Source organism: Hyla sarda, chromosome 13, assembly GCF_029499605.1.
Source record: "Hyla sarda isolate aHylSar1 chromosome 13, aHylSar1.hap1, whole genome shotgun sequence".
NCBI lineage: Eukaryota > Metazoa > Chordata > Amphibia > Anura > Hylidae > Hyla > Hyla sarda.
In genome coordinates, this window is record NC_079201.1 from 631,675 (window position 1) to 651,297 (window position 19,623).

Below are 19,623 nucleotides of genomic sequence, written 5' to 3' on the forward strand. Positions count from 1 at the left end.
ACCATACCCTGGTACTGGTGGCTGGTGTGTTCTTTGGGGAGCATTGGGCTAACTAGTTCCTTTTTAGGAAGTCCAGGGGCCAAGCACATCAAACCACAGCTTAACAAATAGTAGAGATGAATGCTGTCTCCGTATTTCCATTAATAGAGGACAACTAACATGGCCACCATTAGTGGTTGTCACTCTCCTCTCTAGGGCCCTGGACAATGGATATCTATGGTTATACAGGGGTAGTATATGTATCTATGTATATCTAGAAATGTCTGCCTCTCACAGAGGGGGCCATGTATTACTATCAGATCTGTAACCTCCTTTATCATTTGTGACAGGTGCGCCCATCGAAGAGTTTGTCAATGGTATAAAGGAACAAGATGTTTTGGTGGAAGTTATCGATGGTCCTTACAACATGAACACTACAGGCTACAATGGCGCTATCGAGCTGTCACTGCAGAATAAGGTGATGTGGAGCAGGTCACAGAGCAGATGGGACAATAACTTACAGGTGATTCAGCTAGAGGGAATAAAAATGTGTTTCTTTTTCTTTTCAGAGTTACAACTTCATGATCATTGGGAATCCCCGAGTGCAGAATGGACTGCCTGTCCTGGTGAATATTATCAGTAATGCCTTCCTGAAGAGCTTCAGATCCACAGAGAAGATCCAGACCTGGACTAAGTCCTTCAGTTTAGTGAGTCTGGAGCTGCACCATAATTATTACTGTTACGCCGAGCGCTCCGGGTCCCCGCTCCTCCCCGGAGCGCTCGCTTCACTCTCCCCGCGGCAGCGCTCCGGTCACGTCCTCTGACCCGGGGCGCTGCGATTCCGCTGCCAGCCGGGATGCGATTCGCGATGCGGGTAGCGCCCGCTCGCGATGCGCACCCCGGCTCCCCTACCTGACTCGCTCTCCGTCTGTTCTGTCCCGGCGCGCGCGGCCCCGCTCCCTAGGGCGCGCGCGCGCCGGGTCTCTGCGATTTAAAGGGCCACTGCGCCGCTGATTGGCGCAGTGGTTCCAATTAGTGTGTTCACCTGTGCACTCCCTTGCCGGATCTTGTTGCCTTAGTGCCAGTGAAAGCGTTCCTTGTGTGTTCCTTGCCTGTGTTTCCAGACCTTCTGCCGTTGCCCCTGACTACGATCCTTGCTGCCTGCCCCGACCTTCTGCTACGTCCGACCTTGCTTTTGCCTACTCCCTTGTACCGCGCCTATCTTCAGCAGCCAGAGAGGTGAGCCGTTGCTAGTGGATACGACCTGGTCACTACCGCCGCAGCAAGACCATCCCACTTTGCGGCGGGCTCTGGTGAAAACCAGTAGTGGCTTAGAACCGGTCCACTAGCACGGTCCACGCCAATCCCTCTCTGGCACAGAGGATCCACTACCTGCCAGCCGGCATCGTGACAGTAGATCCGGCCATGGATCCCGCTGAAGTTCCTCTGCCAGTTGTCGCTGACCTCACCACGGTGGTCGCCCAGCAGTCACAACAGATAGCGCAACAAGGCCAACAGCTGTCTCAACTGACCGTTATGCTACAACAGTTACTACCACAGCTTCAGCAGTCATCTCCTCCGCCAGCTCCTGCACCTCCTCCGCAGCGAGTGGCCGCTCCTGGGATACGCTTATCCTTGCCGGATAAATTTGATGGGGACTCTAAGTTTTGCCGTGGCTTTCTTTCCCAATGTTCCCTGCATCTGGAGATGATGTCGGACCTGTTTCCCACTGAAAGGTCTAAGGTGGCTTTCGTAGTCAGCCTTCTGTCCGGAAAAGCCCTGTCATGGGCCACACCGCTCTGGGACCGCAATGACCCCGTCACTGCCTCTGTACACTCCTTCTTCTCGGAAATCCGAAGTGTCTTTGAGGAACCTGCCCGAGCCTCTTCTGCTGAGACTGCCCTGTTGAACCTGGTCCAGGGTAATTCTTCCGTTGGCGAGTATGCCGTACAATTCCGTACTCTTGCTTCAGAATTGTCCTGGAATAATGAGGCCCTCTGCGCGACCTTCAAAAAAGGCCTATCCAGCAACATTAAAGATGTTCTGGCCGCACGAGAAATTCCTGCTAATCTACATGAACTTATTCACCTAGCCACTCGCATTGACATGCGTTTTTCCGAAAGGCGTCAGGAACTCCGCCAAGATATGGACTCTGTTCGCACGAGGCGTTTCTTCTCCTCGGCTCCTCTCTCCTCTGGTCCCCTGCAATCTGTTCCTGTGCCTCCCGCCGTGGAGGCTATGCAGGTCGACCGGTCTCGCCTGACACCTCAAGAGAGGACACGACGCCGTATGGAGAACCTCTGCCTGTACTGTGCTAGTACCGAACACTTCCTGAGAGATTGTCCTATCCGTCCTCCCCGCCTGGAAAGACGTACGCTGACTCCGCACAAAGGTGAGACAGTCCTTGATGTCTACTCTGCTTCTCCACGTCTTACTGTGCCTGTGCGGATGTCTGCCTCTGCCTTCTCCTTCTCTACAGTGGCCTTCTTGGACTCTGGATCTGCAGGAAATTTTATTTTGGCCTCTCTCGTCAACAGGTTCAACATCCCGGTGACCAGTCTCGCCAGACCCCTCTACATCAATTGTGTAAATAATGAAAGATTGGACTGTACCATACGTTTCCGCACGGAGCCCCTTCTTATGAGCATCGGATCTCATCATGAGAGGATTGAACTTTTGGTCCTCCCCAATTGCACCTCGGAAATTCTCCTTGGACTTCCCTGGCTTCAACTTCATTCCCCTACCCTGGATTGGTCCACTGGGGAGATCAAGAGTTGGGGGTCCTCTTGTTCCAAGAACTGTCTAAAACCGGTTCCCAGTAACCCTTGCCGTAACTCTGTGGTTCCTCCAGTAACCGGTCTCCCTAAGGCCTATATGGACTTCGCGGATGTTTTCTGCAAAAAACAAGCTGAGACTCTACCTCCCGGGTACTACTCCACCCCGGGGCAGAATTTATCCTCTCTCTGCCCCAGAGACTCTTGCCATGTCCGAATACGTCCAGGAGAATCTAAAAAAGGGCTTTATCCGTAAATCCTCCTCTCCTGCCGGAGCCGGATTTTTCTTTGTGTCCAAAAAAGATGGCTCCCTACGTCCTTGCATTGACTACCGCGGTCTTAATAAAATCACGGTTAAGAACCGCTACCCCTTACCCCTCATCTCTGAACTCTTTGATCGCCTCCAAGGTGCCCACATCTTCACTAAATTGGACTTAAGAGGCGCCTATAACCTCATCCGCATCAGAGAGGGGGACGAGTGGAAAACGGCATTTAACACCAGAGATGGACACTTTGAGTATCTGGTCATGCCCTTTGGACTGTGCAACGCCCCTGCCGTCTTCCAAGACTTTGTCAATGAAATTTTTCGTGATCTGTTATACTCCTGTGTTGTTGTATATCTGGACGATATCCTAATTTTTTCTGCCAATCTAGAAGAACACCGCCAGCATGTCCGTATGGTTCTTCAGAGACTTCATGACAACCAACTCTATGCCAAAATTGAGAAATGTCTGTTTGAATGCCAATCTCTTCCTTTTCTAGGATATTTGGTCTCTGGCCAGGGACTACAGATGGATCCAGATAAACTCTCTGCCGTCTTAGATTGGCCACGCCCCTCCGGACTCCGTGCTATCCAACGCTTTTTGGGGTTCGCCAATTATTACAGGCAATTTATTCCACATTTTTCTACCATTGTGGCTCCTATCGTGGCTTTAACCAAAAAAAATGCTGATCCCAAGTCCTGGCCTCCTCAAGCAGAAGACGCCTTTAAACGACTCAAGTCTGCCTTTTCTTCGGCTCCCGTCCTCTCCAGACCTGACCCTTCCAAACCCTTCCTATTGGAGGTTGATGCCTCCTCAGTGGGAGCTGGAGCTGTTCTTCTACAAAAAAATTCTTCCGGGCATGCTGTCACTTGTGGTTTTTTCTCTAGGACCTTCTCTCCAGCGGAGAGGAACTACTCCATCGGGGATCGAGAGCTTCTAGCCATTAAATTAGCACTTGAGGAATGGAGGCATCTGCTGGAGGGATCAAGTTCTCCTGTTATTATCTACACCGACCACAAGAACCTCTCCTACCTCCAGTCTGCCCAACGGCTGAATCCTCGCCAGGCCCGGTGGTCTCTGTTCTTTGCCCGATTTAATTTTGAGATTCACTTTCGTCCTGCCGATAAGAACATTAGGGCCGATGCTCTCTCTCGTTCCTCGGATGCCTCAGAAGTTGAACTCTCTCCGCAACACATCATTCCACCTGACTGCCTGATCTCCACTTCTCCTGCCTCCATCAGGCAGACTCCTCCAGGAAAGACCTTTGTTTCTCCTCGCCAACGCCTCGGAATCCTCAAATGGGGTCACTCCTCCCATCTCGCAGGTCATGCGGGTATCAAGAAATCTGTGCAACTCATCTCCCGCTTCTATTGGTGGCCGACTCTGGAGACGGATGTTGTGGACTTTGTGCGAGCCTGCACTATCTGTGCCCGGGATAAGACTCCTCGCCAGAAGCCCGCTGGTTTTCTTCATCCTCTGCCTGTCCCCGAACAGCCTTGGTCTCTGATTGGTATGGATTTTATTACTGATTTACCCCCTTCCCGTGGCAACACTGTTATTTGGGTGGTCGTTGATCGATTCTCCAAAATGGCACATTTCATCCCTCTTCCTGGTCTTCCTTCTGCGCCTCAGTTGGCTAAACAATTTTTTGTACACATTTTTCGTCTTCACGGGTTGCCTACGCAGATTGTCTCGGATAGAGGCGTCCAATTCGTGTCTAAATTCTGGAGGGCTCTCTGTAAACAACTCAAGATTAAATTAAATTTTTCTTCTGCATATCATCCCCAGTCCAATGGACAAGTAGAAAGGATTAACCAGATCTTGGGTGATTATTTGCGACATTTTGTTTCCTCCCGCCAGGATGACTGGGCAGATCTCCTCCCATGGGCCGAATTCTCGTATAACTTCAGGGTCTCTGAGTCTTCCTCCAAATCCCCATTTTTCGTGGTGTACGGCCGTCACCCTCTTCCCCCCCTCCCTACTCCCTTGCCCTCTGGTCTGCCCGCTGTGGATGAAATTTCTCGTGACCTTTCCATCATATGGAGAGAGACCCAAAATTCTCTCTTACAGGCTTCATCACGCATGAAGAAGTTCGCGGATAAGAAAAGAAGAGCTCCCCCCGTTTTTTCCCCTGGAGACAAGGTATGGCTCTCCGCTAAATATGTCCGCTTCCGTGTCCCTAGCTACAAGTTGGGACCACGCTATCTTGGTCCTTTCAAAATTTTGTGTCAAATTAATCCTGTCTCTTATAAACTTCTTCTTCCTCCCTCTCTTCGTATCCCTAATGCCTTTCACGTCTCTCTTCTCAAACCACTCATCCTCAACCGTTTTTCTCCCAAATCTGTTCCTCCCACTCCTGTTTCCGGCTCCTCGGACATCTTCTCGGTCAAAGAAATTTTAGCTGCCAAAAAGGTCAGAGGGAAAAATTTTTTTTTAGTGGACTGGGAGGGTTGTGGTCCTGAAGAGAGATCCTGGGAACCTGAGGACAACATCCTGGACAAAAGTCTGCTCCTCAGGTTCTCAGGCTCTAAGAAGAGGGGGAGACCCAAGGGGGGGGGTACTGTTACGCCGAGCGCTCCGGGTCCCCGCTCCTCCCCGGAGCGCTCGCTTCACTCTCCCCGCGGCAGCGCTCCGGTCACGTCCTCTGACCCGGGGCGCTGCGATTCCGCTGCCAGCCGGGATGCGATTCGCGATGCGGGTAGCGCCCGCTCGCGATGCGCACCCCGGCTCCCCTACCTGACTCGCTCTCCGTCTGTTCTGTCCCGGCGCGCGCGGCCCCGCTCCCTAGGGCGCGCGCGCGCCGGGTCTCTGCGATTTAAAGGGCCACTGCGCCGCTGATTGGCGCAGTGGTTCCAATTAGTGTGTTCACCTGTGCACTCCCTTGCCGGATCTTGTTGCCTTAGTGCCAGTGAAAGCGTTCCTTGTGTGTTCCTTGCCTGTGTTTCCAGACCTTCTGCCGTTGCCCCTGACTACGATCCTTGCTGCCTGCCCCGACCTTCTGCTACGTCCGACCTTGCTTTTGCCTACTCCCTTGTACCGCGCCTATCTTCAGCAGCCAGAGAGGTGAGCCGTTGCTAGTGGATACGACCTGGTCACTACCGCCGCAGCAAGACCATCCCGCTTTGCGGCGGGCTCTGGTGAAAACCAGTAGTGGCTTAGAACCGGTCCACTAGCACGGTCCACGCCAATCCCTCTCTGGCACAGAGGATCCACTACCTGCCAGCCGGCATCGTGACAATTACAGTGTTTTTGAAGTTTTGGGGTGACAACATTTGTGGTTGACATTACAGTCCTCACAGCTTTCCCAGATGCCCCGGCTGGTGCATCTAACCAGATAGGTGATGCAATGTGAGCCCAGGATATAGCACTGCAAATCCAGGTAGCCATTCAGAAGTTGTGGAAAGCTGGGTGACAAGTTTTGTAAAAGTGACCATCATGGTTGTCTTTCATGCAGTGAGATATATCTGTGTTTAGAGTTTTGTCACCATGGACGCCAAGATGACTGGTACAACTACTGAATAACTGGCATATTGCTTTCTTGGCTTAAATCTGATATGGTTTTCTTGTCTTTTAGGGTGGGAATGACCATTTTTACACTCTTCTACTTGTAAGCCTCTCCTTAATGATTTTTGCATCGGGTCTTGCCCCGCACTTTGCGATGAGCAGTGTCCAGGACTATAAGGTGAGTAGAAATCTATTGCAAATGTCCACTCAGACATCAAGCTTCACCTAGAAAAAAATAATGTAAAGTACTCGCTTTAGTGGTGCCAAACATGAGTAACTCCAGAGGTGTTATTGTACCATCTCACCTGGAACTGACAGGTGAGGGAGAAAAGCAGTTGTTATGTTATGTCAGTATCTACTGACCCGTCGTCACTGTCTCTGTGTCCTTCAGATCAAGGCTCGTTCTCAGCTCCGGGTCTGCGGCCTCTTCCCGTCTGCATACTGGTGCGGACAGGCCTTGGTGGACATTGCTCTGTACTGGCTGCTGCTCTTCCTGATGGTCACCATATTGTTTGCATTCAACTACAGAATAATGTTTTCATTTTCGAAAGTTGCGCTGCTGGTAAGTGTGATTCTCCATGTTCATGTCATGTACTATATAGCTGACCCTGCTGGAGGTAACAGTGACATCAGTTGTTTTTTTGCCAGAATGGGCCCAGGCCCCAAGTGAGCAGCTGCTATTACTGGAGGAGGTGACCAGCAGGCCCCTATAAATGGGAAACTGAGATTTACTCAGCCCTGGTAAAACTCATGGGTAGTATGAATAGTGAACGGACATGCATAATGTTCCATAGTGAGAGCTGTAATTAGGTTCAGTATGGGATGATAGCATGATAAGGGAGCATCATTCTGTTCTCTAGCAACAAATCCCATCTTACATACACAGGTCTGCTGCTCTGCTGACAGGTCCTTTCCTCTACCAACCAGGGCTATGGAGTCGGTAGATAAATGTTCCGACTCCAACTCCACAGTTTTCTGTACTTCCGACTCCCTGACTCCTCTGTATTAATATGTGAATGTATTTATAAACACTTACAGTTGAATCCAAGAAGCTGTTCCACCAAGTTCTTCTAAGCTCTTCTAGCAGAGAGAGGTAGCTGGGCAGAAGCTGCTGCCTTCTCCTTTTTGTGTGCTGATCTTCTGCTGAAGATAGGGCAGTGGGGGGATCCAGGAAGGGGCATTTATTATAAAACATGATTTCCCTAGTAGAATCCCATAGTCATGTTCCAAGTTTAAAGGGGTACTACGATGGAAAACTTTTTTTTTTTTTTTTTTAAATCACCTGGTGCCAGAAAGTTAAACAGATTTGTAAATAACTTCTATTAAAAAAATCTTACTCCTTCCACTGCTTATCAGCTGCGGAATACTACAGAGGAAATACTTTTCTTTTTGCAACACAGAGCTCTCTTCTCAATCACGAGCACAGTGCTCTCTGCTGACATCTCTGTCCATTTTAAGAACTGTTCAGAGTAGGAGAAAATCCCTATAGCAAACACATGCTGCTCTAGACAGTTTCTAAAATGGACAGAGATGTCAGCAGAGAGCTCTGTGTTCCAAAAGGAAAAGCATTTCCTCTGTAGTATTCAGCAGCTAATAAGTACTGGAAGGATTAAGATTTTTTAATAGAAGTAATTTACAAATCTGTTTAACTTTCTGGCACCAGTTAATTTAACAAAAAAAAAAGGTTTCCACCGGAGTACCCGTTTAAGCTAACAATCGGAGTTTACAAGTTTTTATAGCCTTAGCTGAATGGCAGCAGTTTTTCCAATGGCTTACAGCTTCAGTCTTGAACTATTGTCCCTCCATTCCCTTCACTTATACAAGTGTCTCTAGTCCTGCAAAAAACATATCTACTTAATCCCTTATCAGTGAGAGGCTAGGTTACCCATGGGTTCCCTGTAACAGCAGAACACAACACTATGGAAAGTATAAGTATTGCCGCTCCTAATTGTGTGTTGCGTGTCATATAGTGAAGCACATGAAAAGCATGCTTCTTCACGGTCACTTAACGTATTCGTTTTGTGGTTACGTGAGGCACTGCATGCATTGGTCTTTATTCTTACAGTAGAGAAGTAATGAATTATAACTTTTTGTAAATTGGGACATTTAAACTTGCTTTCTTTTTTATTCCAATCTAAATTTAGTAGGAGTAGGAGTCGGAGTCGGTGCATTGTTTGCCGACTCCAGGTACCCAAAATTTCGTCCGACTCTTCGACTCCGACTCCTCAGCCCTGCTACCAACAGCTCCTCTACTCACAGATCTTATCTTCTGCCAACTGCTTCACTTCTCTGCCAACAGCTGTTCTTTGCTGACATCTCCTGTATTCTGCTGACACCTCCTGTATTCTGCTGACACCTCCTGTATTCTGCTGACACCTCCTGTATTCTGCTGACACCTCCTGTATTCTGCTGACATCTCCTGTATTCTGCTGACATCTCCTGTATTCTGCTGACACCTCCTGTATTCTGCTTATTCCTCCTGTATTCTGCTGACATCTCCTGTGTTCTGATGACTCCTCCTGTATTCTGATGACACCTCCTGTATTCTGATGACTCCTCCTGTATTCTGATGACTCCTCCTGTATTCTGATGACTCCTCCTGTATTCTGATGACACCTCCTGTATTCTGCTGACACCTCCTGTATTCTGCTGACTCCTCCTGTATTCTGCTGACATCTCCTGTGTTCTGCTGACATCTCCTGTATTCTGCTGACTCCTCCTGTATTCTGCTGACATCTCCTGTGTTCTGATGAATCCTCCTGTATTCTGATGACACCTCCTGTATTGTGATGACATCTCCTGTATTCTGCTGACATCTCCTGTATTCTGAGGACTCCTCCTGTATTCTGCTGACATCTCCTGTGTTCTGATGACGCCTCCTGTATTCTGATGACACCTCCTGTATTGTGATGACATCTCCTGTATTCTGCTGACATCTCCTGTATTCTGAGGACTCCTCCTGTATTCTGCTGACATCTCCTGTGTTCTGATGAATCCTCCTGTATTCTGATGACACCTCCTGTATTGTGATGACATCTCCTGTATTCTGCTGACATCTCCTGTATTCTGAGGACTCCTCCTGTATTCTGCTGACATCTCCTGTGTTCTGATGACGCCTCCTGTATTCTGATGACACCTCCTGTATTCTGCTGACATCTCCTGTGTTCTGATGACTCCTCCTGTATTCTGATGACTCCTCCTGTATTCTGCTGACATCTCCTGTGTTCTGATGACATCTCCTGTATTCTGATGACATCTCCTGTATTCTGCTGACATCTCCTGTATTCTGATGACTCCTCCTGTATTCTTATGACACCTCCTGTATTCTGATGAAATCTCCTGTATTCTGATGACTCCTCCTGTATTCTGATGACACCTCCTGTATTCTGATGACATCTCCTGTATTCTGATGACATCTCCTGTATTCTGCTGACACCTCCTGTATTCTGCTGACACCTTCTGTATTCTGCTGACTCCTCCTGTATTCTGCTGACATCTCCTGTGTTCTGATGACTCCTCCTGTATTCTGATGACACCTCCTGTATTCTGATGAATCCTCCTGTATTCTGATGACACCTCCTGTATTCTGCTGACATCTCCTGTGTTCTGATGACTCCTCCTGTATTCTGATGACACCTCCTGTATTCTGATGACTCCTCCTGTATTCTGATGACTCCTCCTGTATTCTGATGACTCCTCCTGTATTCTGATGACACCTCCTGTATTCTGCTGACACCTCCTGTATTCTGCTGACTCCTCCTGTATTCTGCTGACATCTCCTGTGTTCTGCTGACATCTCCTGTATTCTGCTGACTCCTCCTGTATTCTGCTGACATCTCCTGTGTTCTGATGAATCCTCCTGTATTCTGATGACACCTCCTGTATTGTGATGACATCTCCTGTATTCTGCTGACATCTCCTGTATTCTGAGGACTCCTCCTGTATTCTGCTGACATCTCCTGTGTTCTGATGAATCCTCCTGTATTCTGATGACACCTCCTGTATTGTGATGACATCTCCTGTATTCTGCTGACATCTCCTGTATTCTGAGGACTCCTCCTGTATTCTGCTGACATCTCCTGTGTTCTGATGACGCCTCCTGTATTCTGATGACACCTCCTGTATTCTGCTGACATCTCCTGTGTTCTGATGACTCCTCCTGTATTCTGATGACTCCTCCTGTATTCTGCTGACATTTCCTGTGTTCTGATGACATCTCCTGTATTCTGATGACATCTCCTGTATTCTGCTGACATCTCCTGTATTCTGATGACTCCTCCTGTATTCTTATGACACCTCCTGTATTCTGATGAAATCTCCTGTATTCTGATGACTCCTCCTGTATTCTGATGACACCTCCTGTATTCTGATGACGCCTCCTGTATTCTGATGACATCTCCTGTATTCTGATGACATCTCCTGTATTCTGCTGACACCTCCTGTATTCTGCTGACACCTTCTGTATTCTGCTGACTCCTCCTGTATTCTGCTGACATCTCCTGTGTTCTGATGACTCCTCCTGTATTCTGATGACACCTCCTGTATTCTGATGAATCCTCCTGTATTCTGATGACACCTCCTGTATTCTGCTGACATCTCCTGTATTCTGATGACACCTCCTGTATTCTGATGACTCCTCCTCTATTCTGATGACATCTCCTGCATTCTGATGTCTCCTCCTGTATTCTGATGACATCTCCTGTATTCTGCTGACATCTCCTGTAATCTGATGACATCTCCTGTATTCTGATGACACCTCCTGTATTCAGCAGACACCTCCTGTATTCTGATGACTCCTCCTGTATTCTGATGACACCTCCTGTATTCTGATGACACCTCCTGTATTCTGATGACTCCTCCTGTATTCTGATGACATCTCCTGTATTCTGATGACTCCTCCTGTATTCTGATGACACCTCCTGTATTCTGATGACTCCTCCTGTATTCTGATGAATCCTCCTGTATTCTGATGACACCTCCTGTATTCTGATGACATCTCCTGTATTCTGCTGACTCCTCCTGTATTCTGATGAATCCTCCTGTATTCTGATGACACCTCCTGTATTCTGATGACATCTCCTGTATTCTGCTGACATCTCCTGTAATCTGATGACATCTCCTGTATTCTGATGACACCTCCTGTATTCAGCAGACACCTCCTGTATTCTGATGACTCCTCCTGTATTCTGATGACACCTCCTGTATTCTGATGACACCTCCTGTATTCTGATGACTCCTCCTGTATTCTGATGACATCTCCTGTATTCTGATGACTCCTCCTGTATTCTGATGACACCTCCTGTATTCTGATGACATCTCCTGCATTCTGATGTCTCCTCCTGTATTCTGATGACATCTCCTGTATTCTGAGGACTCCTCCTGTATTCTGCTGACATCTCCTGTGTTCTGATGACTCCTCCTGTGTTCTGATGACACCTCCTGTATTCTGCTGACATCTCCTGTGTTCTGATGACTCCTCCTGTATTCTGATGACTCCTCCTGTATTCTGCTGACATCTCCTGTGTTCTGATGACATCTCCTGTATTCTGATGACATCTCCTGTATTCTGATGACATCTCCTGTATTCTGCTGACATCTCCTGTATTCTGATGACTCCTCCTGTATTCTGATGACATCTCCTGTATTCTGATGACATCTCCTGTGTTCTGATGACTCCTCCTGTATTCTTATGACACCTCCTGTATTCTGATGAAATCTCCTGTATTCTGATGACTCCTCCTGTATTCTGATGACACCTCCTGTATTCTGATGACATCTCCTGTATTCTGATGACATCTCCTGTATTCTGCTGACACCTCCTGTATTCTGCTGACACCTTCTGTATTCTGCTGACATCTCCTGTATTCTGCTGACATCTCCTGTATTCTGATGACTCCTCCTGTATTCTGATGACACCTCCTGTATTCTGATGACACTTCCTGTATTCTGATGAATCCTCCTGTATTCTGATGACACCTCCTGTATTCTGATGACATCTCCTGTATTCTGCTGACATCTCCTGTAATCTGATGACATCTCCTGTATTCTGATGACACCTCCTGTATTCAGCAGACACCTCCTGTATTCTGATGACTCCTCCTGTATTCTGATGACACCTCCTGTATTCTGATGACTCCTCCTGTATTCTGATGACACCTCCTGTATTCTGATGACACCTCCTGTATTCTGATGAATCCTCCTGTATTCTGATGACACCTCCTGTATTCTGATGACATCTCCTGTATTCTGCTGACATCTCCTGTAATCTGATGACATCTCCTGTGTTCTGATGACACCTCCTGTATTCAGCAGACACCTCCTGTATTCTGATGACTCCTCCTGTATTCTGATGACTCCTCCTGTATTCTGATGACATCTCCTGTATTCTGATGACTCCTCCTGTATTCTGATGACACCTCCTGTATTCTGATGACATCTCCTGCATTCTGATGTCTCCTCTTGTATTCTGATGACTCCTCCTGTATTCTGATGACACCTCCTGTATTCTGATGACACCTCCTGTATTCAGCAGACACCTCCTGTATTCTGATGACTCCTCCTGTATTCTGATGACACCTCCTGTATTCTGATGACACCTCCTGTATTCTGATGACTTCTCCTGTATTCTGATGACACCTCCTGTATTCTGATGACACCTCCTGTATTCAGCAGACACCTCCTGTATTCTGATGACTCCTCCTGTATTCTGATGACACCTCCTGTATTCTGATGACACCTCCTGTATTCTGATGACTCCTCCTGTATTCTGATGACACCTCCTGTATTCTGATGACATCTCCTGCATTCTGATGTCTCCTCCTGTATTCTGATGACATCTCATGTATTCTGATGACTCCTCCTGTATTCTGATGACTCCTCCTGTATTCTGATGACACCTCCTGTATTCAGATGACTTCTCCTGTATTCTGATGACACCTCCTGTATTCTGATGACCCCTCCTCTATTCTGATGACTCCTCCTCTATTCTGATGACTCCTCCTCTATTCTGATGACATCTCCTGTATTCTGATGACATCTCCTGTATTCTGATGACTCCTCCTGTATTCTGATGACTCCTCCTGTATTCTGATGACTCCTCCTGTATTCTGATGACATCTCCTGTATTCTGATGATGGCCTTATAGTCTGCTGACACCTCCCATACACTGCTACATGGGGTCATGTTTTATGTTTATTGACAACGATTTATAGAACTCAGTGTAACGCTGTAATAACAATATTATCTTGCAGATACTGGAAATCCTCGTCTATGGCGCTTCCATCATTCTTTACGTTTATTTAATCGCCTTCATCTTTAGAAAAGGAAAAATTCATACAGATCGATGGTCGTTTTTATTCATCATTTTATCGGTAAGAAATGTTTTCTAATATAAGTGACTGTACAGGAGCTTCACCTTGCTGCCGCTTCATACACCTATATGTTCAGTAATTCCATGGAAGAAGAATGCAGTAATGAACCTAAGGGGGGTTCAGGTCCTCAGGCCACCCTGCAGGAACTGTCTATAGCAGCCTAAGTCCTGTCTGTAGCAGCCTGTGTTCTATATATATATATATATATATATATATGGCAGCCTTTGTGGTCAGGAATTATCACTGTACGTAGTCTTACCTGTTACCTGCCACCAGGGAAACCTGAAAGAAACATGATTGACATCACTGTAACTTAACATCTGCCTGCCCCCCTAGAACAGCGGTTGTGGTGTGCCTGAAAACCGCGCTGAGGGTCCGCCTTTAGAGGGCATCCCCTTATGTATATTGATGAAGAAAGAAAGGGTGAGGCAGGTGGATTATGTCAACCCAGCATACGCCCCGAGGGAGGGGTCAGCGGTGGTTAAATATGCTAAGCCCCTCCCACAAATGCAGCCTGATAGGCTTTCTACTTGTGGTCAGGACTTATCACTGTACGTAGTCTTACCTGTTACCTGCCACCAAGGAAACCTGAAAGATACATGATTGACATCACTGTAACTTAACATCTGCCTGCCCCCCTAGAACAGTGGTTGTGGTGTGCCTGAAAACCGCGTCGAGGGTCCGCCTTTAGAAGGCAAAAAGACAACACCATTTAGGGTAATTTGAGTAATATTTATTATAAAGCAAAGTAGTGAAATGCATCTACCATCTCCCTCGAGGGATCTGGGACAAGAGTGGTGTATGCGCCAGAATGCCATCTGCCCAACTTCTGTATCACATGTGTTGGCACTTTGTGCCTGGAGGCCGCAGACACAGCTCCTATCCGAAATGAGTGTCCTGAATATTCCCTAGGGTTGTGGCCTAATGTACGAAGCAATGTGCGGACATGTGATATGAATAAAGAGGTGGTCAGAGCCCCCGCACCGAAAGGCCACAGTGGCGTCTCCGAAGGTCTGTCGCAGGGAAAGTTTACCAGTTGCGACAACACCGCCACTGGGCACCACTCGTTGCCTGAAGAGAAGAACCTGACCCCAGCACCCCACCGGGAAGTTATGGTGACAGGAAGTGAAACCTCAAACCAAGAACCCTGCCACCTTAAGCGAGCTTTCTGTAAGTGTGCCATACCCCGCCTGGCACACGAGAATTCTCACGGTCAGAGGAAACCATAGAACGCTAGGTACACTGCCGACTTCAGTATCAGGCTGCGCTCGAATCCGAACGGGTTACTGTCCAACACGTCAGACAGTGACCTAACCAGTTCACCGCTGATAGGCTTTTCGAGCCGGAATACTGGAGCTACGGGCCAAGACCCCACTGAGCGCAGCCTTGACAGCCTGAGACGAAAGCATAGAAAGCCTGTCCGGGTGAGATAAAGAAATGAAGTGCTGGATACCTGAAAGATAAGATTTGATGGTACTATGAGATAAGTGCAGAGAAGAGTGGCAGAACCCGATGACAGATAGAATGACATTAGTGTCAAAGAGAAAGGAATACTGTGTTGAGTTAAAACGTATGCGAAGTCTACTGGCACAGCGGTATGTGTGGCGTAACTATTGGTAATTGTAGAGTACCAGCTATGACAATCTGTACCGCATGAAAGCTACGAACGTATGTGTAGTGTACTCCATATGCATCCATGAGCGTATGAACAGTGCGCGCTATGTGTATGGCAAGACGACAACAGTTATGAGCATATGTTTCTGGATAGTGACCCGCGTATGTATGAAAGGACGGCACACGTGAGTGCAGTATGACCACGAAAAGCACACGAACAGTGCTCAAGGCCTTACTGTACACGTTGCATATAACACAATGAGCGTATGAACAGTGCAAGCTATGTGTATGGCAAGACAGTATGAAGCTAGATACGACAACAGTTATAAGCATATGTTCTGAATAGCGACCCTCGTATGTATGGAAAGGACGACACACATGACCACGACAAGCACACGACCAGTGATCAAGGCCCTATTGTTTAACACTGTCTGTACACACTGCATATAACACCATGAGCGTATGAACAATGCGAACTGTGTGTATGGTACGACAGTCTGAAGCTAGATACAACAACAGTTGTGCGCATGTTCTGGATAGCAACCCGTGTATGTATGGAAAGGACGGCACACATGAGTGCAATATGACCACGACAAGCACACGAACAGTGCTCTAGGCCTGAGTGTCTAACACTGTCTGTACATATTGCATATAGCACGACGAGCGCATGAAATGTACACAACAGTGACTGTACCTGCTGCCTAAGACACTATGAGTGCATGTACTGTATGCAACACTAACTGTGGCTCCTGCATGTGACACTTATGAGTGTATGTACTGTAAACAAAACACTAACTTTACCTGCTGTATTTAACACAAGCACTGTGTCTGTAGACATGATCGGTCTCCGCGTGCCTATCGTACCTGTAGGTTAGACAGGTCCTGCGTATCCTCGTGCCTGTAGATGTGACAGGTCTTTGCGTAATCATCGTGCCTGTAACAAGACAATCTAACTCAAACCTCGTACCTGTAGACGTGACAAGTCTTGAATAACGTTGTGGACGTGATGGATGCTCGCGTGATGTTGCCTAAATGGACTGAACAGATTAATGCTGACCACAAACTGCAAACGTACGCACTGTGGAATGCTACAAACGTATGTACAGTGCAAGCTTAAACGTATGCGAAGTATACTGGCACCAAGGTATGTTCGATGTACCTATTAATGATTGTAGAGAACAAGCTATGAGCAACTGTAAAGTATGACGCTACGAACGTGTGTATGGTATATTCCGGGTAACTCCATGGGCGTATGAACAGTGCAAGCTATGAGCGTAAGTATGGTAAGACAGTATGAAGCTAGATACAACAATGGTTATGAGCATATGTTCTGTACAGCGACCTGTGTATGTATGGAAAGGACGGCACGCGTAAGTGCAATGTGACCACGACAAGCACACGAACAGTGCTCAAGGTCTTAGTGTTTGACCCTATGTCTGTACACGTAGCGTGTGACACAACGAGCATATGCACTATACACAACAGTAACTGTACCTGCTGCATGAGACACTATGGGCGCATGTACTGTATGCAACACTAACTGTGGGTTCTGCATATGACACTATGAGTATACGTGCTGTAAGAAAAAACACTAACTGTACCTGCTGCATATGACACTGAGCATAAGCACTGTATGTCACCTAACTGCGCCTACTGCCTATAACACTATGAGCGTATGCACTGTATACCATCCCAGTGTGACTGTACCCACTGCATGTGACCCTGCACATATGTACTGCGAACTACCTTAACTATACCTACTGCATGTGATACTATGAGCATATTTACTGTATACAGCACCTATGACCCCTACAAATGACACTATAAGCATGTATGCTGGTGTACAAACTAACTATACCCACTGCAACGACACTATGAGCGCATGGACTGTATACGATACTAACTACCCACTGCAATATAACACTATGAGCATATGTACTGTATAAGATACTACGACGTACCCCCTGCAAATACGCCACGAGAGTGTGTACTATGCCTAACCCTGTAACCTACTGCATGCTACTATAACCTTGTGTACTGAATACGACACTGTAACTGCACCTTCTGCATATAAACTACAACGCATGTACGTACTATGCGCATTTTTTTTTCTTCTCGACCCCCCCGAGTGTACGGTATGACCGTTATGAACGACTGCATGAAAACGCTGTGAGTGACTGCACGGTATGAAACGTTATGAGTGACTACGCGCACCGTGACCTACGTGCAGTATGGAAACTGCCATGTGTCGCGAAAGCAGTATGCAAATGAGTGTAGGTACCGTGTATGTGTTACGTGTGGAGCGAAGATATGAGCATAGGCCGTGTAGCAACGTGCGGCATGGATGCTACGAGTGATTGCACGGTATGGCCGCTGTGAGTAACTGCCCGGTATAGACGAATCGAACACACACTTAATGTTGAACGTAATGCTGAGAGTGACTGAACGTGCAAGCGTAGGTGAAATGAAAGCATGCTGCCGTAATGCAATTGCCATCCCAGAGTACCACCTGAAGCGTGTGAAACATGAGATGACAGTGAGTCTGACCGTGAATGTAAGTATGGCGCGTGTAGCCATGAATTAACGAACAGTAGCCACCTCCTGACTACGAGTCAAGATTATAGTGAACACCGTTCCTAATTAACTAGCAATGGCTCTGAAGACGTGTCAGCAACCACCGCAGGCAAGTGGTCACCCTTGAAGAAGAGTCAAGATTGCAGTGACCACTACCCGTTTGACGAGAATGCTCTGCGTACGTGACAGTAGCAATGACGCACTGAACCTTATCTGATGAACGTATCAGATTTAGCAGTAACTCAGCGCCTATGTGTAACAGCTGCAGTGTTTACCATTTAACTAGTGTGATGGAAGTGTTATGAAAGTGGTGACAACAAGAACCAGATCTCACTAAAAACACAGTGACCGTGCAAGATGAGGAATAAAAACGGAACGATATCCGATTGGTACTGACCGTAGCCACCGGTGTAGTTTTTGGAAAAGAAAAACAGGAATGAAACGACCACCAACCATATAGAGACCACCCACTCTGGGGAAGAGGGGAGAAACTTTGCTCTAAGCTACCTGACCACTTGCGTACACAATCTGCCTAATACAAGCCGATAGATGACTTGCATAACCTCAACCTACCCCCCCCCCCCCGTGTATATCTTAACCCAACCCACTGCGAAAACCTTATCCCACATTGTATCTGCAACCCCTGCCTCAATTCCCCCCCCCGCCTATAGCATGATACTTGTGATTGGTGCCACGTGCACCAAACACCAGTGTACCAAGACCCATCAATGCATAATTTATCATGTAACATTGCAACCATGTATTAAAACAATTACTCTTCTTACTTTATAACTATGTATATTTATTTGTATATCTTATTATTTATTATTATTATTATTTTTTTTTTATGTATCACCTGGCTGTGCAATTGCAGCCAGGTGAACTACCCTTAGCTTTAGCAGATTACATTAACCAATACCGCTGGTTCTCAGCATTTTGGGCATCCAGCAACACCATTAAATACATTTTCCCTTTTTTTTTACTTTACCTGTACTGCAGCGCCATCTACCGACCAGAGGCGGAACTGCAGCACCAGTCTGCTGTACCCACTGACACATCGGGGCTCCGCCCGGCCGGAGTCCCGTGTGTCAAGTGACACCGCCGGAGCGCGGAGGCCCACGTGGGACGCAACTCCCCGCGCCGGACAAGCCTGCCAGGTATCGCAACCATGTCCAGGTACCTGGACATATACGGACCGCTCGGACAGCGCTGCCCCGCCGCAAACTGCCGTGTGCTGACGACGCTGGGTGCCGGAGCCCGCCCGCCATTCGAGGGGAGCAAAGCCACGGACCCGGGTACCGTGAGAAATAACCATGCCGGTTACACGGCACTTACCTGCACCAACACCTGACAGGCCCAGCGTACGCAACGAAAAGAACCCCCGCACTTACGTCAACCCAGCATACGCCCCGAGGGAGGGGTCAGCGGTGGTTAAATATGCTAAGCCCCTCCCACAAATGAAGCCTGATAGGCTTTCTACGTGTCCTGTCTATAGTAGCACGTGTTCTATATATATAGCAGCCTGTGTCCTGTCTATAGCAGCCT

The 19,623-nt window shown here is 47.6% G+C and overlaps 2 protein-coding genes across 6 annotated transcripts in view; one reads left to right on the forward strand and one right to left on the reverse strand.

Moving 5' to 3' along the window:
- Positions 1-19,623, reverse strand: part of LOC130297385 (platelet endothelial cell adhesion molecule-like) — a 385,117-nt gene that overhangs the window by 200,185 nt on the left and 165,309 nt on the right. The window lies entirely within an intron of this gene.
- LOC130297381 (ABC-type organic anion transporter ABCA8-like) overlaps positions 1-19,623 on the forward strand; it is a 91,124-nt gene that overhangs the window by 47,604 nt on the left and 23,897 nt on the right. For all 3 annotated transcript variants that reach the window (XM_056549797.1, XM_056549798.1, XM_056549796.1), the window contains 5 exons: positions 330-457; positions 549-686; positions 6,591-6,698; positions 6,912-7,082; positions 13,771-13,890. In XM_056549797.1, the coding sequence (XP_056405772.1) occupies positions 330-457; positions 549-686; positions 6,591-6,698; positions 6,912-7,082; positions 13,771-13,890 (665 nt within the window). The remainder of the gene's footprint in view (positions 1-329; positions 458-548; positions 687-6,590; positions 6,699-6,911; positions 7,083-13,770; positions 13,891-19,623) is intronic.